The 24,149-nt window shown below is 40.4% G+C and overlaps 1 protein-coding gene across 4 annotated transcripts in view; it reads left to right on the top strand.

Moving 5' to 3' along the window:
- The window catches only part of LRP5 (LDL receptor related protein 5), a gene marked incomplete at its 3' end in the record, with an annotated part of 207,127 nt that overhangs the window by 162,827 nt on the left and 20,151 nt on the right, over positions 1–24,149 (top strand). For all 4 annotated transcript variants that reach the window (XM_082000557.1, XM_082000559.1, XM_082000558.1 and 1 more), the window contains 8 exons: positions 4,527–4,743; positions 6,273–6,562; positions 8,592–8,818; positions 9,180–9,364; positions 12,174–12,497; positions 14,681–14,883; positions 16,109–16,320; positions 18,241–18,431. In XM_082000557.1, coding sequence (XP_081856683.1) covers positions 4,527–4,743; positions 6,273–6,562; positions 8,592–8,818; positions 9,180–9,364; positions 12,174–12,497; positions 14,681–14,883; positions 16,109–16,320; positions 18,241–18,431 — 1,849 coding nt within the window. The remainder of the gene's footprint in view (positions 1–4,526; positions 4,744–6,272; positions 6,563–8,591; positions 8,819–9,179; positions 9,365–12,173; positions 12,498–14,680; positions 14,884–16,108; positions 16,321–18,240; positions 18,432–24,149) is intronic.

Raw genomic sequence — 24,149 nt, 5'->3', positions numbered from 1 at the left:
CACCACCCTCATTGTGAAAAATTTCTTCCTTATGTCTAGTTTGAATCTACCCTCTTTTCGTTTAAAAACATTATCCTTTGTCCTATCGCTACAGACGCTGCTAAAAAGTCTGTCCCCATCTCTCTTACAAGCCCCCCTTCAAGTACTGGAAGACTGCAATAAGGTCTCCCTGGACCCTTCTCTTCTCCAGGCTGAACAACACCAACTCTTTCAGCCTGTCCTCACAGGAGAGGTGCTCCATCCCTCTGATGATCGTTGTGGCCCTCCTCTGGACTCACTCCAACAGGTTCCTGTCTTTCCTGTGCTGAGGGCTCTAGAGCTGGATGCAGCACTCCAGGTGCAGCCTCCCCAGAGTGGAGTAGAGGGGCAGAATCACCTCCATCAACCTGCTGGCCACGCTTCTTTTGATGCAGCCCAGGTTATGGTTGTCCTTCTGGGCTGCGAGTGCACATTGTCAGCTCATGTCCACCAGTACCTCCAAGTCCTTCTCGGCAGGGCTGCTCTCCATCCCTTCATCCCCCAGCCTGTACTGATACCAGGTGTTGCCCTGACCCAGGTTGGCAGGCTACACACGATTTCTGATATTAAACAATGAGTTAACACAGTATTTTATTAGCTGTGCCATTTTAGTAAAAGTTGTGGTTTTGGCCATATTGTGAGGCCTGTTTGTGGATTTTTATGTTGCATCCTCATGGTTTCGGTTAATATGTTAGAGTAGAGGTGAATCTCTGGGAAGATGGGTTGCAGCAAAATTTGAAGTAAAGACTATGTATATGTACCTATATTGAATTGCATGCAATAGCTCACTGTTCAAGCTTAGCGCCAGCTGCTACTAGAAGATAGCCTAACAGTTAGTTAGCGTTTCCTGCTTGTTGCCACAAATTAGCTACCCTTAAGAGGGCCTGACTGCCCATGGCACAGAAAAATCCTCCAAGTCAGAGCTGCCTTTCTGCACCCAGGGGAAGCCTGCTTGGATTCCTAGGTGTTCTGCCCACAGTACTTGGGGGGAGGGGCGTTTAGGAGGGAGAGAGCAAGCACTTCAACAACCCCATCTCTCAGCCGTTCTTCATAGGAGAGGTGTTCCAGCCCTCTGATCAATTTTTTGGCCCTCCTCTGGACCCACCCCAACAGGTCCATGCCTGTCTTACACTGGGGGCCTCAGAGCTGGATGCAGCACTCCAGGTGGGGTCTCACAAGAGTGGCGCAAGTGGGGGAGAATCATTTCCCTCGACTGCTGGCCACGCTTCTTTTTATGGAGCCTAGGACATGATTGACTTTCTGGGCTCCAAGTGCACATTGCCGGTTCATGTCCACTTTTTCGTCCATCAGTACCCCAAAATCCTTCTGGTAAGGCTACTCAATCCATTCATTCCCTAGGCTGTATTGATACTGGGGATTCCCCTGACCCAGGTGCAGGACCTTGCACTTGGCCTTGTTGAACTTCCTGAGGTTCGTGAAGTTCAACAGCTTGGTGTCATCTGCAACATCCACAGCTGCACATGGATTTAAATAATGTGTGTTTCTGCATCCTTGGATCCAATCTTTGCCTGGTGTATTTTAGTCTGCAGCTGTAGTATTTGAGTTATACTTTTACTGTCTGTATCTGTAAAAGTAGTTGGAAATGTGGTAGTTTGATCATCATCCTGCTGATGCATTCTTGTAAAGGAAATGGTGTCTTGTTTACTTAGTGTGCCAGCAGTTTGGCTCCAGCACCTGAGTACGCATGATGAACTTTTGAACCCACAGTATTGCCTGTGGGATTGATACTGTTTCAAATAAGTGAGCATTTGGGGTTTGCCTGGACATGATGTAATGAGATAATTGCAGAATCATTTGGCCTTTAACCACAGATACAGCCTTTTTTTTTAATGTACGCTATTTATCTTGGTAAAACAAAAATGCATTAATCATCAGTCTCTGCTACTTCATCAAATAGTAGAAGAATCATAGGCTGATGGGCTGACACAAAACTCCCCTGAAACTTAGTTCTCGGGAATGCCAGTGTTATTTTTAACAGTGTCCAGCAAGAGGCTTTTTGTCTGGAACGAATCTAGAAGTTTACATTGTAGCATGTGTTCAACACATAAGCTGCTAGATAGTCTCAAAGTTCTCCTGAAGTTGTTTTCCTCTGCAGTTGAAGATGTCTGCACTCTAGTGTTGCAAGATAGAATGTGTTATAGTGATGATTTTGCTGTATAGCATAGGTAAATACAGGATTGCAGTAGCTGGCTGCTCGCCTCTGCTGTTTGGCTGGTGGTGGCTAGAAGATCCTAGTGCATGTCCCATGTGTGGTGGGCTGACCCTGGCTGGCTGCCAGGTGCTCATCAAGCTGTGCTATCCCTTCCATCCTCAGCTGGACAGGGGAGAGAAAATACAATGAAAGGCTCTTGGGTCAAGATAAGGACAAGGAGAGATCACTCACCAGTTACTGTAATGGGCAAAACAGACTCAGCTCAGAGAATTTGTGGGGTCACAAGCCCTGCCAGCAAACCTGCTCCAGTATGGGCACGGGTTTTCTCCTCCCGTCTTAAATATGTTATCAGAGAGGTGCTAACGCCTCTGATTGGCTCAGCTTTGATCAGCAGCAGGTCTGTTGTGGAGCTGACTGGCTTTGTCTCTATCAGACATGGGGGAAGCTTCTAGCAGCTTCTCACAGAAGCCACCCTTGGAGCCCCCCATCTACCAAAACCTTGCCATGCAAACCTAATAGAGTGTGCTAGCATTTGACAATTTTTTTCAGATAGAATTCATATAGTAAAATTGGTGAACACATCTTATTTATGTTTCTCTAAAGGGGAAATGTTGTACCCAAATTAACTGTGTCACAGAAGAAATGCATGTTGTTTTCATAAATTTGTAAAGTATTATAAGGTTTCAAAATGGAGATTTCATTTTTTAGTTTATTTGGATATCTATCATAGGTGTGCATGAACATACTGAAATTCACATGCTAATTTAGTAAGATGTGGTGATTGTCATTGGTCATGTTAAAAAAAGAAATTGTAGGTGCTTCTGCTGCTTACCATGTATGGACAGAGCCTTATAACTTGCTGGTTTATAATATCTGTATTAAATTGTGGTAAAACTGATGATTGATTTTGACTAACCACAATATTGTTAGGCATTTGATGGTTTCATATTACTTTGCATTTAAGTTATAGACATTTTTAAATAAGAAATAAATTTGCTTAAACACTTAGCCATTTAAAAGTCAGAGGAATACAGTGTTGAAAATACCATAGCTGTCTTTAAATCACAAGAATAAAGTGTTGCACGGTGAGGGCAATTTAATCACCTACAAGGTACAGGTTTAGGTTTTTTTAGTTTGGATAAACAAATAATTTCCAAATAATAGAAAAGAGACTATTTAAAACCTCAATCATAAGCCATGATAGCCTAAATTAAAGCACAGCAGTTGTCCACCTGTGAAGCATTTCCAACAACAAATGGAGATTTGATTAAATCACACTGGAAAATAAATTGTCTTAAGCTGTGGTCTTTTGTTTTGGTTTTAATATGATACTGAACTTTGATGCTGGTCACTGCATAAATTTTCAAGTAGCACTTTAAAAATACTGTAATTACATTGCAGCTACCAATTGCAAGAAGGAGGATGGAGAGGTATCTGGGGATTTGTCAAATAAATATTTTGCCTGGGTTCTTATACATTCTTTGCCGTGGGTAGGAGATGTCTGGATGATTGAAAAGATTATTGCAGTTTGCGTAGTAGTTGGAGATGACTTCAGGTGTGTGGTATGGGGAGTTGTATGTGAACATTTTAGTTTCCTATCTTGCCTGACGATTATTGATCAGGGTCAGACTATATGAATCTCTTTTCTTATGCCAAGCAAAGTGGAGTAGCACAAAATCATTGTAGTAATTTGTTATGAAATAATTAACCAATGGGGTATATCTGTGGGGCTTAATCCAATCTCCAATAGTATTTTGGTCTCTCTGCAGTTTTATGAATACAAATTTGCACAAGTCAATACTTATTCCACATCTTAAAGGTCTTGCTTATCACAAGGGTGAGAAAAACTTAATTCTTTTACGGTAAAAAAAAGAAATTTCAGAAAGTGCGGATTCTACATGACCTTGTGCCCTGAAAGAATTCTGATGGCCTCTGTTCCCTGTGATTGAGTGCCGAAGGTGACTCCAGCAATCCCTTGTTTCTGGGGGGAGAGTTCAGTAGTGAGACCAAGACATGAATGGATTAAAAATCTCCTGAACCTCACTCCCATCCCAAAAAACACTCCTTTTGTGGTTTGAACTGATGCAGGTTAAATTCATGTTGCTTAGTTACTTCAATGGAGAAGGGGTGAGATAAGCCACTTTCAGTCTTGTCATTCCAATGTATTTCTCTTACAACAAACCTAGAGGTATATTCTTTTGAAAGAAACATGCTGTGAATTTCAGGAGGTTCTTGCCTAAAAATAGAAGAATTGTCAAAATATGGTTGATATTGCCATTTTAATTGTATCCACATTAGAGAAGATTATTTCTTCTTTTTCTCATGCATCCCACAGGTCATAAATGTTGATGGAACAATGAGAAAAACCCTCCTAGAAGATAAGCTTCCACATATATTTGGGTTCACGCTGCTGGGAGATTACATCTATTGGACTGACTGGCAGAGACGAAGCATTGAAAGAGTTCACAAGACAAAGGCTAGCAGAGACATCATTATTGATCAGCTGCCAGATTTAATGGGCCTTAAAGCAACAAGTGTTACCAAAGTGTTTGGTAAGCATGAGCAATCATAGGATGGATCTGTAATAGTTTCTAGATGGTCTTAACTTTCATTAAGCAACTGTTGATCGCTTGTAATGAGAATAACTGTGGTCTCATATGTTTGAATCATGTTAAAGGAAAACTGTACCTATTGTTTGTAAAGTTGGGAAAATACAGTGTTGCAAAAGAAGTATGGGCTTCCAATTTTTAGTGACATTTGACATGAGTCTTCCACAGCTTCCACTACACTCTTTGAATTTTTGTGAGGAGAATTTTATTCCTGCCTCCAGTCTGTAGGAATCATTACTTCTGATGCTCACAGAATTGCTCCATTTTCTGTTGCTTTTTTCTTCCAGTACAAAGTCCTAGTGATGTTCAGTTAGCAGAATGCTTTTTACTATATTGGGTGGTATAGGCAGAATTAGTGTCCATTACAACGTTGCCTTGAAGCATGTGACACTTAAATATTTAACTTTAACACCTAAATCATACCTAAATCTTAATTAAATCTTGCCCTTAGCATGGGATCAGCAGCTGGAGCTCTGTGTTCTTATGCTGCATCTGCTGAAAGATGCAGCCAGTGTTTTAGGACCTCCTAGCTTCAATAGTAATTCATGAAAGGTGCATGTTCACCACCGATCTGTCTACTACCTCGAACACTGGAGTCTGGGCATAGCAGTAAACAGATTTGTTGGTCAGCTAGTAAAATTACTGAGAATAGTTGCAACAAAATAAAGTAGGTTGTCAAATTACACCCTGCCAGTACATGGATTTCCAGGCTTTCAGGAAGCTTTACTTGAAGGATAATCATGTCCTCAAGCTGCAACTTAACAGCATCAGTCAGAAATATGTATGCCCTAAAAAGGGAAAATTAAAAGAAACCTGTTTGAGACTGATCTCGGAGATTTTTTTTTGTGGTAATAGTTTTTAAATACCTAAATCCTTAGTTCCAGCAATGGAGAAAGGCGCTCATTTTTCTTTTGGTTCTTACTTTTCCTTCCACGTTGCCTCCCCATCTAGTCATGGTTGTTCACATGAAAAAACAAGTGTGAGATTGTGGTGATCTTGTTGGAACTGCGTCTGCTAATCAATCTTCTCAGTTTTCAATTAAACGGCTAGGAAATAACTGCCATTATCCAGCTCTTTTCTCACTGTTTTGTGTCATTGAACATCTGTAAAAGTGATGGTTTCAAAGAGATACAAGGATGGGGTACTTGTCCAAAAATAACCAAGCTGAACACGTATGTAATTACCTGCCTTCAATGGAGGAATTTAATCTTTGTGGAAACTAGAAGGATATGTTTGTAACTGTTATTTGTACTATAGGAGGGACAGGCCCAGCTTCCTAATCCTTGGGTAGAAGGAAAGAAACAGTTTTGAATGTTTGGGGTTTTTTTAGAATTTCTTGTTGACAGACCATAGTGTGAACTTATTTTGAAAAATTATAATTACACTGCATTTCTGCTCAGCCTCTCCCCCTCCCCTTTTCCCCCTACCTCCACAATGCACCAATATCTGTTTTGTTTTGGTTTTTTTTTAAGGAACTAATTCATGTGCAGAGAACAATGGAGGCTGCAGCCATTTGTGTTTCTTTACACCCCAAGAGACCAGGTGTGCCTGCCCTATTGGCCTTGAGCTGTTGAGTGACATGAAGACTTGCATCATTCCTGAAGCCTTCTTAGTTTTCACAAGCAGAGCAGCAATTCATAGGATTTCCCTTGAAACCAATAATAATGATGTTGCTATTCCTCTCACTGGAGTCAAGGAAGCATCTGCTCTGGATTTTGATGTCTCTGATAACAGAATCTATTGGACTGATGTTAGTTTGAAGGTATTACTGACATGTGAATTCCCTGAATATAAAGCCACAGAGCAGTTACTTTGATCTAACAAAGGTCTCTGTTACATGATCTGTCCTGCAGTTGCTAATGTTGTCATTGCATTGCATCCAAGGAGACTCTTGGAGATGAAGACAGTTGCATTGTTGAATGCACAGTTGGGTGACAGGCATCTTCCTGCTTCAAATAGAAACCCAAAGTGGTGTCTGCTTGTACCAAATGCCTAAATCTTGGATGCTGCATGTGTTGCATCCATATATGTATCTATTGTAGAAAAGCTGTTTTCCTGTCACATAGTAATTTAAACATTGAGCTTGGCAACCCCCGAGCTTTCTATCCTCTTCCAGTTTTGACTTTGAAGGCAATCTTACTCAATATTAACATTTGGCAAGTGAACTTTATTGTTTGCTGTTAGTCTGTGACTCCAGCTTGGCACAGAAAAGGCTAGGGAACATGTCCAGTGCCCTCCACACTGTGTTAAGCCCCTGCCTGCCCCAAGTTCTATCTTAGTGTGTTCCCCAGGAGTTTGACATTTCCTGTGACATATTTGGTTCACATCCAGGTGCATGCTAAAGTGATTGTTGTGCTGTTCGTGTTACTTTGCTTTTTGAAGTGAATTAAGTAGTGGTAGAAAATGACAGATTCACTTCACTGGAACGGATTTCCTCTGTTTAGCCTCTTAATAGCTTTTCCAAGAGTAATCAAAGTTTCTTTGCCAATATGCCTAAGACACAATAGGGGAAAGCTCACTTTCAGTGACTGCAGGGTACATGCAGTTTCCATAGCCTCTCTGTAAGGACTAATGAGGGTTGTGCTTCAGCGTTAACAAGTGCTGCTTGTAATGTGGATACCTTTCCTTCAGGAAGGTGCCAATGTAATAAATTCGCATACTGCAGACACAGTTACTAAATAAATCTCACACAAGCACATAGAGAGCTGGAGCTATGGTCATCTTAACCATTTACGGTGGAAAATATATTACTTCAACAGCGTCCGTGCATAGATCCCAGTCTCAACTCACTCTGTGCAGAACTGGAAACATTTTACTTGTTTGTGGCCTCCTGAATTATCCAGCATACTGTATTTTCACATACGTATCAGCGTATGTTTCAGCATGTCTAGATTTTCATTCCCCCTGTCCCCCCACCTCCTGCAGCTTAGCAGCAAGTAGTGTAACTTCAGAGCCCATAGTCATATCCCTTTCCTTTGGTGACCACCGCTTCCCTGATCTCCTCCTGCCTCTGGTTATATAAGGACTCATTTTCAAAAAAGGATTATACTTTTTCTGAGATGTGAGTTATACCTATAAAAATATACTACATGATTTCTGGTTTTGACAGTTACCTTTAAAAATACAAAATGTCTTTACCCTGATATGTTCATTTATCAAATTATTAAGAAATTAATAGCTGAAATATTAACAGGTATGTAGAATGCTTAGTGTTGATAACAAGGGTGTGTAATTGTCCATTGGTCCTGGAAGTTACCAGTTATTTACCTGGGAGTTGTTTCAGTGCTCCTTGTTAGGAGTGCCTTATTTATATGTGCACAGTCCTTGCCCTATGACTTGTTTTATTGAATGTGCGTAACTAAAATGTTAAATAACAAACTTGCTCCAGGTGACCGATCATGAGAAACAATTTAATTCAGATTTCTCTGAATAGAGATGTGTTTCTGAGACTTAAAACATTACAGTGAATCAAATTTTTAAAAAAGTGCGAATAGGAGAGAGGGAGTAGGGGCAAGGAAGAATCTGCAGATACATAGTGCTTTCTGAAAATCATATCCTTTAAAGACATCTTGGACTGGCCATCAGAAAACACTAGCTTTCTGAAAATTCAGGTCTTTTTATCCTGTGAATTGCTGTATCTTTTTTGACAACAGGTATCTATTTTAAAAAATGTAACACTGATTTTTTTTACTAATTTCTTTTTGTACCCTGAACTTCATAATACTTGTTTTTTTATTATTTTAGTGGGGTATCCATAAATGCTGTAATATTTTTACACAATTGTTTTTCAGACCATAAGCCGAGCTTTCATGAATGGGAGCTCTGTTGAACATGTGATTGAATTTGGACTAGATTATCCCGAGGGAATGGCTGTTGACTGGATAGGAAAGAACCTCTACTGGGCAGATACGGGAACCAATCGCATTGAAGTAGCCCGCCTGGATGGACAGTATAGGCAGGTTCTTGTGTGGAAGGACTTGGACAACCCAAGGTCTCTGGCTCTTGATCCTACCAAAGGGTAAGGGACAGTGTCGTTTTTCAAAGCTTTGTATGCATATTCTTCTACGTGACAACTTAATTGACAGTTTATATAGCTCCATTTCTTCAGAGTCTTTGAAAAGATGAGAAACGCTCCACAACCCTATGGGTTACAATGAAAAATTAAGAATTGTCAATCATATTTTCCTGCCTTTCTTTAAAAAAGGACTACTGTAAGACTACACATAACCATGTGTTTTTGTTTTTGGGGGTTTTTGTTTGTTTGTTTTGGGGGTTTTTTAAGAATAAAAATAAATAAATTTAGAAAAATCAAACTATGTAGCTAAACATAATCTTAACCTATAGCTGATGTGCTCTTTTTGTTCCACTTCTTGTTGCAGGTACATGTACTGGACTGAATGGGGAGGTAAACCTAGGATTGTTCGAGCATATATGGATGGAACAAATGGCATCACTTTGGTGGATAAAGTGGGTCGTGCCAATGACCTCACTATTGATTATGCAGACCAAAGGCTATATTGGACTGACTTAGACACAAGCATGATTGAGTCATCAAATATGCTAGGTAATCTAGTGTTATATTACACCAGCCAGTATGGAAATATGCACTGACCATAGGAAGGCAATTGAATAATAGGAAATTGGAATAATATAATTGATATTAAATCTGAGTGTATATTTTTATGAGAGGAAATGGAGAATTAAATGTTTAAGGAGATTAAAAAAAGCTTTCTAAATTAATAACGATATGATGATTTATAATGATGGTGAGATATGATGTCATTTCTGTGTATTGATATGAAATTGTCTTTGTTTTACCAAAGCAGAGGTGACCTCTGAGTTTCTCAAAGTGAGGACAACTTATAGGTTCACTGTAAACCACCCCTGACTTTTCAGTCTGGACACTAATTTTCTGTTGAAGTGTTATCTCTGTTTCCAGCTTCAGACTAGTTGTATTAGTTCAAAACCAAACTACTGCTTGCATTTCCTGCAATCTGAAAGGTTGTGCAGCTATTTCTGCAGTGTAGCATAACATGTTTTGTACACAACTTTACACATTTTCATATCTTCTATGTGAGTTTTGTTTATACATACAAGGGGTGTGCTAAGATTTACTAAACTTTCACATTGATACTGACATGATAACTAACTGGGTAAAAGAAGGGACTTTTGTTTTCTGCAGCTGACATAGAGCTTTTGTATTGTCCAGATGTTTTGTAAATATTAAATGGTCTTCAAGGTTTTAGCTGAGGCAGATATTAATTCCTTTTTGAGAAAACTGAGTTCATATAAATTTCCAAATATCACACGGTGAATCAAAGATAGGATCAGAAATGGAGTCCAGAAGTTCCTGACCCAACATCCTATCCCTGTTCCATTTCAAAGGAGTGGCCTTTCTGAGATGGGAATTAATGCCTCTCAGATTCCAATGTAAAAATCAAAGTTTATGTGACAGAACATAATGGTATTTAAGCAAACTCATACAGGATTGTTACAGCAATGCTCTGATGGATGACATATATAATTTCCCTGCAACTCTTTTTTTTTTTTTTTTTAAATCTGTGAAAAGCTATCATTAGAGTGAGATTTTTTTTAAGGTGGTGTTGTGTCTGCATATCTTCAGAGTATAGAGAATCTACTAAGCTTAGGAAAACAGAGTGATGCAGTTTTCGATTCCGAGGCTATCACTGATTTTGCATTTCTTGCATTTGTTGCTTTGGGATGGCAACTACTGAAGGGATGTTATTGTTTAGAAATTGCAGTAAGATTGTTTCTTTATGTTTTTTCCACCCAGGGTGCATTATCTATCAAAGCTCTCACAAGGCTTCTGCTTTATACTTAGAGAAACAAAATAGCCAGCGGCAAGCTTGAACTAAAAACTGGTTATGGCACTGAGAAGAAACAATATTTAAATCATCCGTTTTAAATTAAACAGGTTCTAAAACTGAACCTACTGTTAACATTTATTTGTGGTGAGAAACTAGAAGGATGAGCGCTGAAGCCAATAATGTTGTATAATGTCTTTTTAGTTAGCAGATTATAAAGACTCAGGTAGACTTCTAGCAAGACAGCTCATCAGTTAAGGAAGTGTTACTAGACTTGGCCAGTGTTATGCAGTGCTGGTCTCCTTGCCAGGAGAGATCTGAATGACTGTTGCTGATAGAAATGTCTACCCCACCAGCAATGAATAAAGCACTCTAAAGTGGATGAATGAATGCTGTCCCCACTTAATCTTGGGCATTATAAACATTACCCAGCAGGAAAAAAAATCTCTCTTTTGAGAGATTTTCCTCCATCTACTGGCTATCCAAATTCAATTAGACAACTTATCTGCTTCCTTCAAAAGACCCTATATCCTGAATTCATCATTGTGGACCAGAGTTGCTCTAAGAAATACCTGAAAGTATGCAGGATATCTGTGCCCCTAACTTGGACACTTTAGATGCCTAAAAGTAATTGGGAAGATTGCCTCTATATTTAGCTCTGGTGGTTTATAGGGAAATGCCTTCATGTTCTAGTTATTGGGGTTTTCATTTCTTCTCCAACCCTGGCTGAATGGGAGAGGGTGTGATGGAAAGTAGGGCAGGGAATTAAAATGAGGTGTTCTGTAGAATCTAGCATTGGACATTTGTTTGAGGCAGGAAGAGATGATGCTGATGAAGGCTACATCTTCTTCAGTTGATGTAAAGTGCAGAGATTCATAGAGGTTTATGCTTGAAAAGGTTTAGGAAGGTGACTTACAGTAAGACTTAACGACTTCAGTAGTGCATCTGTGGCAGAGGCTATCTAATGATCTAGAAAGTGTTAAATCTGTTGTGAATGTTGCTAACTGAGCCACTGAGTGTAGGAGTATTGCGATTTCCGACAAACAAATCGTTTCCTCATCTCTTGGGATAACTGTATGTTAAATTGCACTGCAAAAGATTTGTGTTTCTTGAGTGAAACACCATAATTTCTGATAGCTGTTTCTCTGTGAATCTCAAGTTTGTTGTATGTTGTTGCTTTTGTGCATATTAATTGTTTTTTTAATTGTCCTAAGTGATTCCTGGAACTGACAGTATTTTTGAATACGTTTTCTGATATCTGTTTGGGATGATAAGTATGAGACATATAGAGTAGTATTTATTTAAATGATGATACAGTGGCAGTTAAAATTGCTCTATAGGCAAGAGGTTATCAGGATAAGGTTTTTGAATGCAAGTGTTTAGGTTACCTCTTGAGCAGATACTGCTTAATAATGAATCCCATGATGCCGTCTTGGGAAATGAGATTTTATTTTAAAAAAGGAAGAAAAACTTTTTCATGATGCAAGTCACACTCTTCATTTCATGGCCTGGGAATTGTCCTTTAGTTGATTATCCTTATGTTTGCAGGACAAGAACGAGAAATCATAGCAGATGATCTGCCTCATCCATTTGGATTAACCCAATACAGTGACTACATCTACTGGACAGACTGGAATCTTCACAGCATAGAAAGAGCAGACAAGACCAGTGGGAAGAACAGGACACTTATTCAGGGCCATCTGGATTTTGTGATGGATATATTGGTCTTCCATTCTTCACGTCAGGATGGCTTGAATGACTGTGTGCAAAATAATGGCCATTGTGCTCACTTGTGCCTTGCCATACCAGATGGATTTAGGTGTGGCTGTGCTGCTCATTATACCTTGGATCCCAACAGCAGGAACTGTAGTTGTAAGGCTTTTTGTTTGCTACTATCTTCTTCCGTGCTTGGTGCTCCCAGGTGCTTGTGATCCATTTCAGTATAGAAAGGGAAGAGCTATCACAAGTCCATTTCAAAGGTTCTGGCTTTAAAGGTGATCTTTAAATATGAGGATGGATTATGGAGTTTTATATCCATATTTGTGATATTAATTAGGGATGAAGATTTGTATTTCAAATCTTAGAAATAACAGCACTGTCAAGTCTGGTCTTTCTTGTTTTACTAGAAGTGCTTTCTAGGTGATTCAGCTGTGTGACTGAAGCTTTCCCCATCCTTAACTAAGTGTGTAATTGGGTGGAAGAGAAATTCTAAATAAAAAATGTCTTTTTCTCTTAAGTGTTTAATAAAGTCAGAAAAAATAACATCCAGTAAAACAGCCTCCTGAGTAGTCTATGCAATGTGCACATGCACTTGAAATTCATAGAAGTTTGTTTTCCCCTGGTGTGTGATACTATAAGCCTGCCAGTTTACCGGTTGTCCAATAAGAATTTAAATTTTTAGTAAAAATAGCACATGAATAGAAAACAGACTGTTGACTTAAAAAAAACCACCACAACCAAAAAAAACAGCAAAGCTTTGGGCATCCTGGCACAGTAGCGTATAAGGGAATTTTAACTGAATAAAAGAATGAGTTTGTGAAAGGCAGGTCCTGCTTGACAAACCTCATCTCCTTCTATGGCAATATGACCCGCTTAGTGGATGAGGGAAAGGCTGTGGATGTTGTTTACCTGGAGTTTAGAAAAGCCTTTGACACTGCCTCCCACAGCATTCTCCTGGAGAAATTGGCTGCTCATGGCTTGGATGGGTGTACTCTTCACTGGGTGAAAAACTGGCTTGGATGGCTGGTCCTAAAGGGTTGTGGTGAATGGAGTTAAATCCAGTTGGGAGCCAGTCACAAGCAGTGCTCCTCAGGGCTCAGTATTGGGGCCAGTTCTGTTCAATATCTTTATCAATGATCTGGACGAAGGGGATCAAGTGCACCCTTAGTAACTTTGCAGACAACACTAAGTTGGGTGTGAGTGTTGATCTGCTGGAGGGTAGAAAGGTTCTGCAGAGGGATCTGGACAGGCTGGATCGATAGACTGAAGCCAACTGTATGAGGTGCAACAAGACCAAGTTCTGGGTCTTGCACTTTGGTCACAACAACCCCATGCAACGCTACAGGCTTGGGGAGGACTGGCTGGAAAGCCACCTTGTAGCAAAGGACCTGGGGGTATTAGTCAACAGGAGGCTGAACATGAGCCAGCAGTGTGCCCAGGTGACTAAGGCAGCCAACAGCGTCCTGGCCTGTATCAGAAATAGTGTGGCCAGCTGGAGTAGGGAAGTGATCGTGCCCCTGTATTTGGCACTGGTGAGGCCGCACCTCGAATACCGTGTTCAGTTTTGGGCCCCTCACTACAAGAAAGACATTGAGGTGCTGGAGCGTGTCCAGAGAAGGGCAACGAAGCTGGTGAGAGGTCTGGAACACAAGTCTTATGAGGAGCGGCTGAGGGAACTGGGGTTGTTCTGTCTGGAGGAGGCTGAGGGGAGACCTTATTGCTCTCTACAACTACCTAAAAGGGGGTTGTAGTGAGGTGGGCGTCAGTCTCTTTCTCCCCAGTAACTAGTGATAGGATGAGAGGAAAGGGCCTGAAGTTGTGCCAGGGGAGGTTTAGATTGGATATTATGAAAAATTTCTTCACTGAAAGAGTTGTCAAGCATTGGAACAGGCTGCCCGGGGAAGTGGTTGAGTCACCATCCCTGAAGGTATTTAAAAGACATGTAGACGTGGCACTTAGGGACATGGTTTAGCGGTGGACTTGGCAATGTTAGGTTAATGGTTGGACTCAATCTTAAAGGTCTTTTCCAACCTAAATGATTCTGTGATAATATAGGAAAAACATAGAAATATAGGAAGATCTGTGACTGTGTATTGTCCACTGTCACTGGTGTTACTTAAATTCCACGTGGGGAACTTAGTTATTTTATAATATGAAAAGGAGATACTACCTGGGTGAGGGTGTGCACATTTACCCTCCAGAAGTACACAAAGAAACATTTTCAACTTAATAGCAAAAATCTGCAATTATGAATTACCTTAGTTTTCACTGTGAATGTAATTGTCTCTCTGGGATTTTGTCCTAAATTCTGTGCATTCTGTTTTGGTTTGTTTCAGCCCCTGACAGCTTCCTGTTGTTTAGCCAGAAATCTGCAATCAGCCGGATGATACCAGATGATCAGCAAAGTCCAGATATTATCCTGCCTATGCATGGTCTAAGGAATGTCAAGGCTATTGATTATGATCCCTTAGATAAATTGATCTACTGGGTGGATGGACGTCAGAATATTATAAAAAGAGCCAAAGATGATGGCACTCAGGCAAGTTTACATGGTGTATATAGTTTTGTGTCAGTCTTTTTGTGTGCTTTGTACTTTATGCTTGACTTTCCCCTTCCATCCCCTGCAGCAAGGAGTCATTGGTTTAAACTTTACTCTTGCAAGCACTTATTCATGTATATTTATGTGTGAAAATTACAGAAGGCTTTTAGGATCATGATTTCAATTTATACACAAAGAAGTGTAATAGAATATAGTACATCATATGTATCTGAAACTATAAGCCTTGAATTGTAGTCTTTAGTTAAGGTTGGTCTCTGAAGTAAGGCAGAGTCACTATTTATACTCAGGACAGATAAATCGTATTCTAAAATCAATATCATACATGCCAATTGTGTGATAATATTGTCATCATTATAAAGCTCTCTCAAAATGAAAAATCTTAGCAAGTATAGCAAATCTTATCTTGTATAGCAAGCTGTAGTTAAACCTGAGTGAATGTAGAGTTGATTGCTGTGCCAGATAGGGGTAGGCTTATCCACACGCTTAATTATTTTACTGTGTTGGAGACATTATTCTTTTGCGCTAGTTATTCACATAACAGTGGAAAGAAGTGTACTGTTCTTCCAGGCAGTGTTATGTGTTAACATAGCTTAACTACCAGGTCAAGATAACAGATTATTTAAAACTTATGGTTTGAAAAAGAATATAAAATGAAGTGGAAAATGGGCAAGTTATATTATCTTAGTTCTTGGCCAGTTGTATTTAAGCAATATGACATGATATCAATGGAAATGGACTGGTCTTTTCATGCATGTAGGGACTCAGAGGTTTTACAGGTTCCTTTAAAAGGAAGAGATGACGATTTTGTTTTTTGGCCATTTCTTTTAAGATTGGGAGGAGGTATGTTGAGATGAGCAGATAGCTGGGTTGTGGTGTGGATGAATTTTGAAGAAGTTTTACTCTTGCTTTTTGGGATTATACTAGGTGCTAATTGTTATAGTCTAGCTTCTCTTCGGTACTTGCTAGGTGCAAATTGCAATGGAGGTTCATTTGGTCTGTGTTTTCCTCTACCTTGGTCACACAGCTTTGAAGATGCAGATTCCCTGCAAATTTTGACCTTCCAATTTTCACTAACTGTATTGTGGGTGGTTTCAGGTGTTTCTGGACCATCAGGTACATAAACCATGCTTTCTGTGCAATCAGTGTTCTTCAGTCAATAGTCAGAATAATTACTGGAAATTGTGTCCCATATGTTGTCTTGCAGCCTTTCACTGTCATGAGTACTCCAAACCAAAGCCAGAACCCAGAGAAGCAGCCACATGACCTCAGCATCGATATATACAGCCATACCTTGTACTGGACCTGTGAGGCCACAAATTCAGTCAATGTCCACAGGCTGAATGGCGAGTCAATTGGGATGGTGCTGCGAGGGGATCATGACAAGCCCAGAGCCATTGTAGTGAATGCAGAGCGAGGGTGAGATTACTTTCTGTACCTTGTACAAAGCACTCCTGGCATGTATGTCAGCTGTGTCAGTGAATCTTGTGTTGCATCTGTGTATTTTAAAAAGGAGATTGCACATATTTAATTGTTCAGGATGCAGGTGACTGTTTGTCCGATTCTGTCTTTTAAAGGTATCCAGCCTTCTCTTCCTGTTTTCTCCTTTGCTGTCTCCTCTGGTGTACCAACACAGCCTTGTGGTTGGATATAGTGAGGAACTAACCCAGGTGGGGAAAGCAAAGCAAAACCTTACCCTGTTCACTATGTGAGTGCACAGTCCTGCCACCTAATAAGAAAAACAGGAGAGTTTACATTGTGTTTATATCAGCTGGGGATCTGGCTTATAAATATTACATCATCATAAAACAAATGTTTCCAGGGGAAAAAAGGGATCTCTCATATGATACTATTCCTGCTAATGTAATAGTATAAAGTTAAACAAACAAACAAACCCCTTATGTTCTATACATTTTTAAGTCAATTCTGTCTTGATGTGTATCTCAAAAACTTCTGAAATTAATTAAAACAGGTAGGATGCACTAGAGTGATTTCCCACAGAAAGAAAATATGTTGTTCTTCTGCAAAGTGGTTTTGGTTAGATTCAGCAGACCCCATCTCCACTTCAGGTGGTTAGTAGCTTCATTCTTAGCGGTCAAAGATGGACCTTTACTGTGCTCTTTAATAAGTTAGGTGCTTAAATCCCAATTTACCACTAAATGGCTTAGGATGTGCTTGACAGATGTTGAATGACAGTATTTCCGTAGTAACCAGCGACTCTATCTGAAGCATTTCTAGGATTGGTATTTTATACAACACACAATGTACCCTGCCCAAAAACTGGTGTGGGGAGAGGGGTTTTAGAGGAAAGAGTCTAACCTTATTGGGACTAAGTCACTTGCACATAGTTTGTACTTAGAAAAGCTTATCTGCTTTCTCCATTAAAATGGGAGTTTGGGTTTGTTGATCTCTCAAACTCTCAACTTTTCTAGTCAGGTTTTCAAATGATTTAAAGATCTGGTTTTAAATTAAAGGAGGAGAAGATGGGGAAGAGACCATGCTGAATAGCGTGACTACCTGGGAGAACTGAATGAACAACTTCTGCCTTAGTTCCAGAAATCCTTCCCTCCACCTCTCCCTTGACTGCACATTGTGACTGCTGCTTCTCCTCCTTGTGCCATCATGAAAAGCTATGCAGCAATGTAGCCCACTGTATTAGGGAGTTTGCCCATGTTATCCACCACTGAAAAATGGTGGACTTTTCCCTGAGGGAGTTCTCAGTTCATCATTTGGGTGCACAAACCCTTTTTTCCTTATGCAGAGGGAGGGCACAGACTGCTTCTGTTTGCAGCTGAACTGGCTTAGGTAGATGTAAAGAATTCATGGAACTAAGACATCAAGAACATGCCATCCTCAGTTGTTCTTCCTTCTGTGATCTTTGCTCCTCTCAAGTTTGGTAGGAACTTCTACTTGCTGAGGCAGAAGGCAACCCAGAATGAGAGGAGGTGAGGGTTAATGTTTTTTGTCAGAAAGAGCTGCTGGGCTTTGATTGACAGATGGGGACAGCTTTACCCAGGGACGGTTGCAGAAAGTCTGTGCTACTCTCTTACAACCTCCACCTCCACTGCAGAAACAATGCTGCCAGTGCTGAGTGCTGAGGCATTTTATGGCCTGGCATATTAAGGACAAATGCTATTCATTTCAGGATATCTCAATATGCCAGTTAGCAAATATTTGGGTTCTGCAGCTGACAGATCTGGATCTTTGCAGCTGGGAGCAACAGTCACCGCAGTCATCCCTGTGTAAACCATTCCCACTTACAATGTATAAACTGTGTGCAAAGGTGAATTGCCTCCCTTCTGAAGCTCTCAGTTAAGTGGCTTGTGTCTTTGTTCTCAGGTACATGTACTTCACCAACATGCAAGAGCGAGCTCCCAAGATTGAGCGTGCAGCCCTTGATGGCACAGAGAGAGAAGTGCTTTTTACAACTGGGTTAATCCGACCAGTAGCACTGGTGATTGACAACAAATTTGGAAAGCTTTTCTGGGTGGATGCAGATCTGAAGCGCATTGAAAGCTGTGACTTGTCAGGTATGTGGTATGCAGTTAAATATTTGGAGCGGAGTGTGTGTATGTGTATAGGACATCATTCCCTCTTTGATGTTGACCCCAGTAACTTCTGTCTCCACTGTTGCCAGTTCTGTGTAGGCAGTCATAGATAACAGTTGCCGGTGGGCTCCAATCTTTGATGTGATTGGAATAAACATGTCTGTAATGATTGCCACACTCCAAGAGAGCCATTTGACTTGATGAAAGCAGCTCTTGCAAGATCAGATTTAAATAGGTGTTGCCAGTGATGGAACTCCTAAATCACCCCACCCCCATGCCCTTTTTTTTTCCTTATGGTTTGAAAAGTTTGCATAACTCTTCAATTTTTCCTTTCTCTGGGGTTTACAGCTCAGTAAATCAAGGTAGCTTGAAAAATAAACAGAAGGAAGGGGAATGGCTTTCTTCTAAGATGGATGATAAGGCAGCTCATCTGGAATACCAGTGTTGCAAAACAGCAAAGAGATGTCAACTCATTGTAGTTTTTCCATATTAGTAAAATAAAGCATTACTCCATGTCCATAGCAATAGCACCAAATGGATCTTAGAGAGCGCTGTTTATCATTGACTTTTTAAAAGCACTTGATAGTACTGAAGAAGTGGAGAAATAGGCTCACTTATCTGGTGAGCAGTACAGCACAGAGAATCCAATGGCCCTGCTTTCTGACTAGTGATTATTTCTCTCATCATCATTCATGTATCATGAAATGAAACTCCCTTAAAGGAAGTACAGAGAGAAGTGAACTAGTGTGAGGGAGTAGAAGCTAGGCTGTTCTAGTGATTGGCATCTGCCATAAAATGCTGATTCTCCAATTTTTTGTGGCTTTTCTCTTCTTGCCATGTAGGCACATCCTTCCTTTGTGTTATAGTGAGTAATAAATAAACAGGAGAAAATTGCTCACTTTTCTACAAGGACAGTTCACTTTTGAGCACCTAAAACTGGCTCAAGGTCAGGCTCAGGTCTCTTCTGCCAGGGAGGGGGTAAAAACATGAAGCTGGTGTTGGGAAGGTAAAGCAGCCCATGTCTTTCATTGGTTATCAAGCTGGATAGGGGGATATTGTCAAACTGCCTGTGTAGCCACAAAATGTCCAATCCAGGATAGGTGTCAGAGAACCTACAAAAATTTGTAGGAGAAAAGAGCATAGGAGTGTTTGAGAAGAAAAGATTTACAGAGTGGGACACGTAACACAAAATGCATCAGAAGGTTTTGTCTAGTGATGAAAGAAGTGCTGTAGGAGGAAATCCAAAAGTAAAAGAACAAGTCAGAGGAGCAGCATATCATGCAGGTATTGTGGCTGAAGTGGTACCCATAAACACAAGAGAAAGAGAAGAGGCTCTAAAGAAGATTATGTGGAAATCATATGGTTTGCGAGAGGGGGAATATACCAGGGAGAAGTTAGTGAATTGAGAAGGGAGGACAGAGTCAGTAACTAGTGCTGCTACTGATAAAAAGTGGCCCCCATGTAATAGGAAGTCATATTACTTGATGAAGCTGTAGCATAAAGTGGACCTAGCTATGCCTAGGCCCTCTAATTGTATGTACATAGGCATCCTGCATACAAAGTTGAGTCAGAGCTAGCAGATGGGGGCAGGCATGGGGCAGGTGCTTCTTGCTTGTCATGTTACAGGTTGGAAGGTGGACCGTGTCCTTGCATAGTACAAGGAGTCTGTTTAATATTGTTTTAGATCTAAGTCTTGAATTAATAAGACCTGACAATATGACTTAGGTAAACTGATATATTATATATCAATAAATCAGCAGCTAAGCCATCACATGCTGGTAATTGTATCCTGTGATTGCAGCTTCCTTTGTATGCATTCTTCCTTTTTGTGACACTAAAACTCCATGTAAGCATATGTTTGCATACTGGATATATATTTTAATCCAATTCTTTGGATCTTTTTACAGGGAAAACTAAACTTTCTCTGATTAGTATTGAACCAAAGCTTTTAGTGCACATTGATGGGGTCACAGCTAAAGAATCAAACCCTATAAGTAAGATAAAAGCAGGGGAAAGCTACAGGATAAAAAGAAAACAATATTGATTAACTAGAGGATATGTATCATGTAGCCAGAAAACTGTGGTTGTATTTGACCCCGCAAAGCCCACTGTAATTTGACTCACTGAGCTGTTGATTTTTTAAAAGAGTTAACAACATATTTTTATTTTAGAATATTTTGCAGTCTTGCATCACAACTTGAAGAAATTTGACAGACAAAGTTACGTTGGTCTGAATTAGTTCCTTTTAAAAGTATTTTCTGAGCAAAGCACTTCAAAATGGGCTAATATTAGCAATATTTTAGCATAATCTGAGGCTGCTGAATAAATTGGACCAAAATTGTGTATAGCATCCTCCATGCCAGTTAGGCTGGGCTAGACAACCTTATTCCCTTGTAGGCTTGGGGAGATGACATGGTTATGGAGGTTTCTGAAGCTTGTATTACACCCTGATTAACAGCATCCTGCTAAATCATGGAATAACTTCAGATGTCCACTGCCTAACTTTCAGAGTGGGATGAAAGAACTAAAAACATGTCTAACAGTTTTCTTTATGAGGTTCTTGAATTTTTCAGTTAGAGTTGTTGATGCTTTTTACATATTCATACCTGCAAATAACTTGTCTGCCACACCAGTCAGTTGAAAAGTAGTGTTTTATATTATTGTTGAAGTGACTGGAAAAGCTATAAAATTGCTGCAGTGAAAATGTGCTTTGTTTTCAATTAGACTTTAAATAGAGGTGTGTCTTTTCAGTTTAATGTTCTTTATATTTAATGATTTATTTCCATCTTGAAAAAAATATACATCTGTTTCATTCCTGGAATCAAAGTATTTAATTACTATGGAAATTCAATACTTCTTTACTTGTAACATGTTTTCACTTCTTTTTTCTAACCGTATCTGTTGAAAATATCCTTTCATTTATTCAGATTGAGTTTTTAATTTTGATCATTCTTTTAAACAACAATTTAATGGTGTTATCCAGTGCTATAGGTGCCCTTTGCCTCTCCTTTTAAAATTATTCATTAATAATTTGGACTGTAACTTACTCAAGATCAAAATTATCGTACAGATTAATCACCTTATCTAGTGCTATCTCCAGCAGCTTCTCAAATCACCAATGTTCAGCTTTTTGCAGATGAGGGAGAAAAACGATGATGCTTGATGTACACCCCCAAAAACCATTAACGTAGCCTGTTTAGGCCTGTATTTCAGAGGCTGTTCAAGTAGGCTAGGATTCTAGCAGGACTGCTAGCTTGCAAGTGTCACCTGATATCTCATGTATTCATGATTTTAGGACGCCTTCAGGATATCCTCCAGGAAACCAGCTTGCCTTTTATTTCTAAATGGATGAGCAATTTAGCACTTAAAAAATCATGAAGGCAGAAGGAGTTTTCTTTATATTGAGTTGAAATGAGGCTTTCCTATTCTTGTATGCAGTAGAAAATTGTGCTTTTGGTTCAAAACCTGAGGCTTAGTCTGGCAAAAGGACGGTTGTCTTTGAACATCCAATGACACTGAACCTTACAAGAGCTAAAGGGTGCTCAGCAAGTTGCAGGGCAAATGAACAAAGCTTAGTCTGGCAAAAGGACGGTTGTCTTTGAACATCCAATGACACTGAACCTTACAAGAGCTAAAGGGTGCTCAGCAAGTTGCAGGGCAAATGAACAAAGCACCCTGTGCTTTGCTCACTGAGAACCTTATTCTGTCAAAATGTTTCCTAGTATTTCTAAATTTTAAGACTGTTAGGACAAAGAACATCTCAGGAACTGCACTGCTAGAGAGTGGTACTAAGGGTCAGGTTTAGTGCCCATTTAGTGAAATTAGTGAAGGTGCACTTATTATGTTCTTTTACTCTTGCAAGAGTAAAATCTGGTGGTATATTGGAAGTGTGTATAATAATAGACACATCAGATTACAACCAGGACTGTAGTGTCACATACAGTTCATGCATGTTTCTTCTGAAAAGAGGAGAAAACAAAGATGTCTTCCTCATTGGTTTGGAAACAAAATAAATTCAGGGCTAGAGAACCCCGGTTGCAAGTCCAAGAATTTATGAGCTCTTTGCAACTAAATTTGATTTGAATGCGAGCTGTATGTCATGACAGACAAGCAACAGTCATTGCAAGTGGTAATTTTATGTGCAAAACTAATAGGATCTGTAATTGAAATAAGTGTTACATTCTTATGCTTGGCTGAGCTCTACATAATTTATGCAGCAAATGAGTTGAATCCAGTGCTTATAGCATTTTTATTATGCATCCAGATTCTATAATCTCATTTTGTGTAGATACTCAAAACTTTTATTTTTTGAATGCAAGCAGACTTAAGGGCAATGCACACAGCATGGGCAGCAAACAGGGGGAGTTGGAAGCCACTGTGCTGCTAGAAAACTACAAGCTTGTTGCCATTACTCAAATTTGTTGGGATGAATTCCATGACTGGAGCGCTGCTATCGATGACTACAAACTGTTCAGAAGGGACAGGTGAGGAACAAAAGGCAGAGGCGTTTCCCTTTACGTCAAGAAATGGATAGAGTGCGAAGAGCTGTCTCTGAAGGATAGCCATAAGCAGGTCGAAAGCTTATGGGTAAGAATCAGGGACCGAGGCAACAAAGGGAACCCTGTGGTTGGTATCTGCTACAGGCCGCCAGATCAAGGAGAGTCTATTGATGAAGCCTTCTCACTCCAGCTACAGGAGGCATTGCGCTTGCAGGCTCTCATCCTGCTGAGGGACTTCAGCCACCCAAACATCTCCTCGAAAAATAGCACGGCAAGCTGTAAACAATCCAGGACACTCCTGGAATGCATTGAGGATAACTTCTTAAGCCAGGTAATGGACAGCCCTACCACAAGGGGTGCGATACTGGACTGTTGGTCACCACACAAGTGAGCTAATTGGTGATATCCAGATTGGAGGCAGCCTGGGCTGCAGTGATCATGCACTGGTGGAGTTCGCAGTCCATGGGGCAGGCAAAGAGTGGAGTCAGGACCCTGAATTTTAGGAAAGCAAAATTCCAGCTGTTCAGGGAGTTAGTTAGTAGGACCCCCTGGGAAACTGTGCTCAGGGACAAGGGAGCAGAACAGAGCTGGCAGATTTTTAAGGATGCTTTCCATAGAGTGCAAGAGCTCTTGATCCCCAGGTGTAAGAGATCAGGAAAGTAAGGCAAGAGGCCAGCATGGTTGAGTCAAGACTTGCTGGGCAAACCAAAGGGCAAGAAGGAAATGCACAGGCAGTGGAAGCAGGGACACGTATCGTGGGAAGAGTACAGGGGCACTGCCGGGTTGTGGAGGGATGGGGTCAGGAAGGCCAAGGTATGGCTAGAGCTCACAAGCAATGCAAGGAATAATAAGAAGGGCTTCTACAGGTATGTCACCCAGAAAAGGAAGGTCAAAGAAAACGTACCCCCCTTGATGAGCAAGACTGGCAAACTGGTAACAGCAGATGAGGAGAAAGTTGAGGTACTCAACAATTTCTTTGCCTCAGTCTTCACTGGCAGTCTCTCTTCCCACACCTCTGAAGTGGATGGACTGAAAGATGGGGTCTGGAGGAGCAAAGTCCCTCCCATTGTAAGAGAAGATCAGGTTCGTGACCATCTGGGGAACCTGAACATGCATAAGTCTATGGGACCTGACAAGATGCACCCCAGAGTCCTGAGGGAACTGGCTGATGTAGTTGCCAAGCCTCTCTCCATGGTATTTG

This window comes from Phaethon aethereus, assembly GCF_964289735.1.
Source record: "Phaethon aethereus genome assembly, chromosome: 5".
NCBI lineage: Eukaryota > Metazoa > Chordata > Aves > Phaethontiformes > Phaethontidae > Phaethon > Phaethon aethereus.
This window is presented reverse-complemented; position numbering and strand designations above follow the sequence as displayed.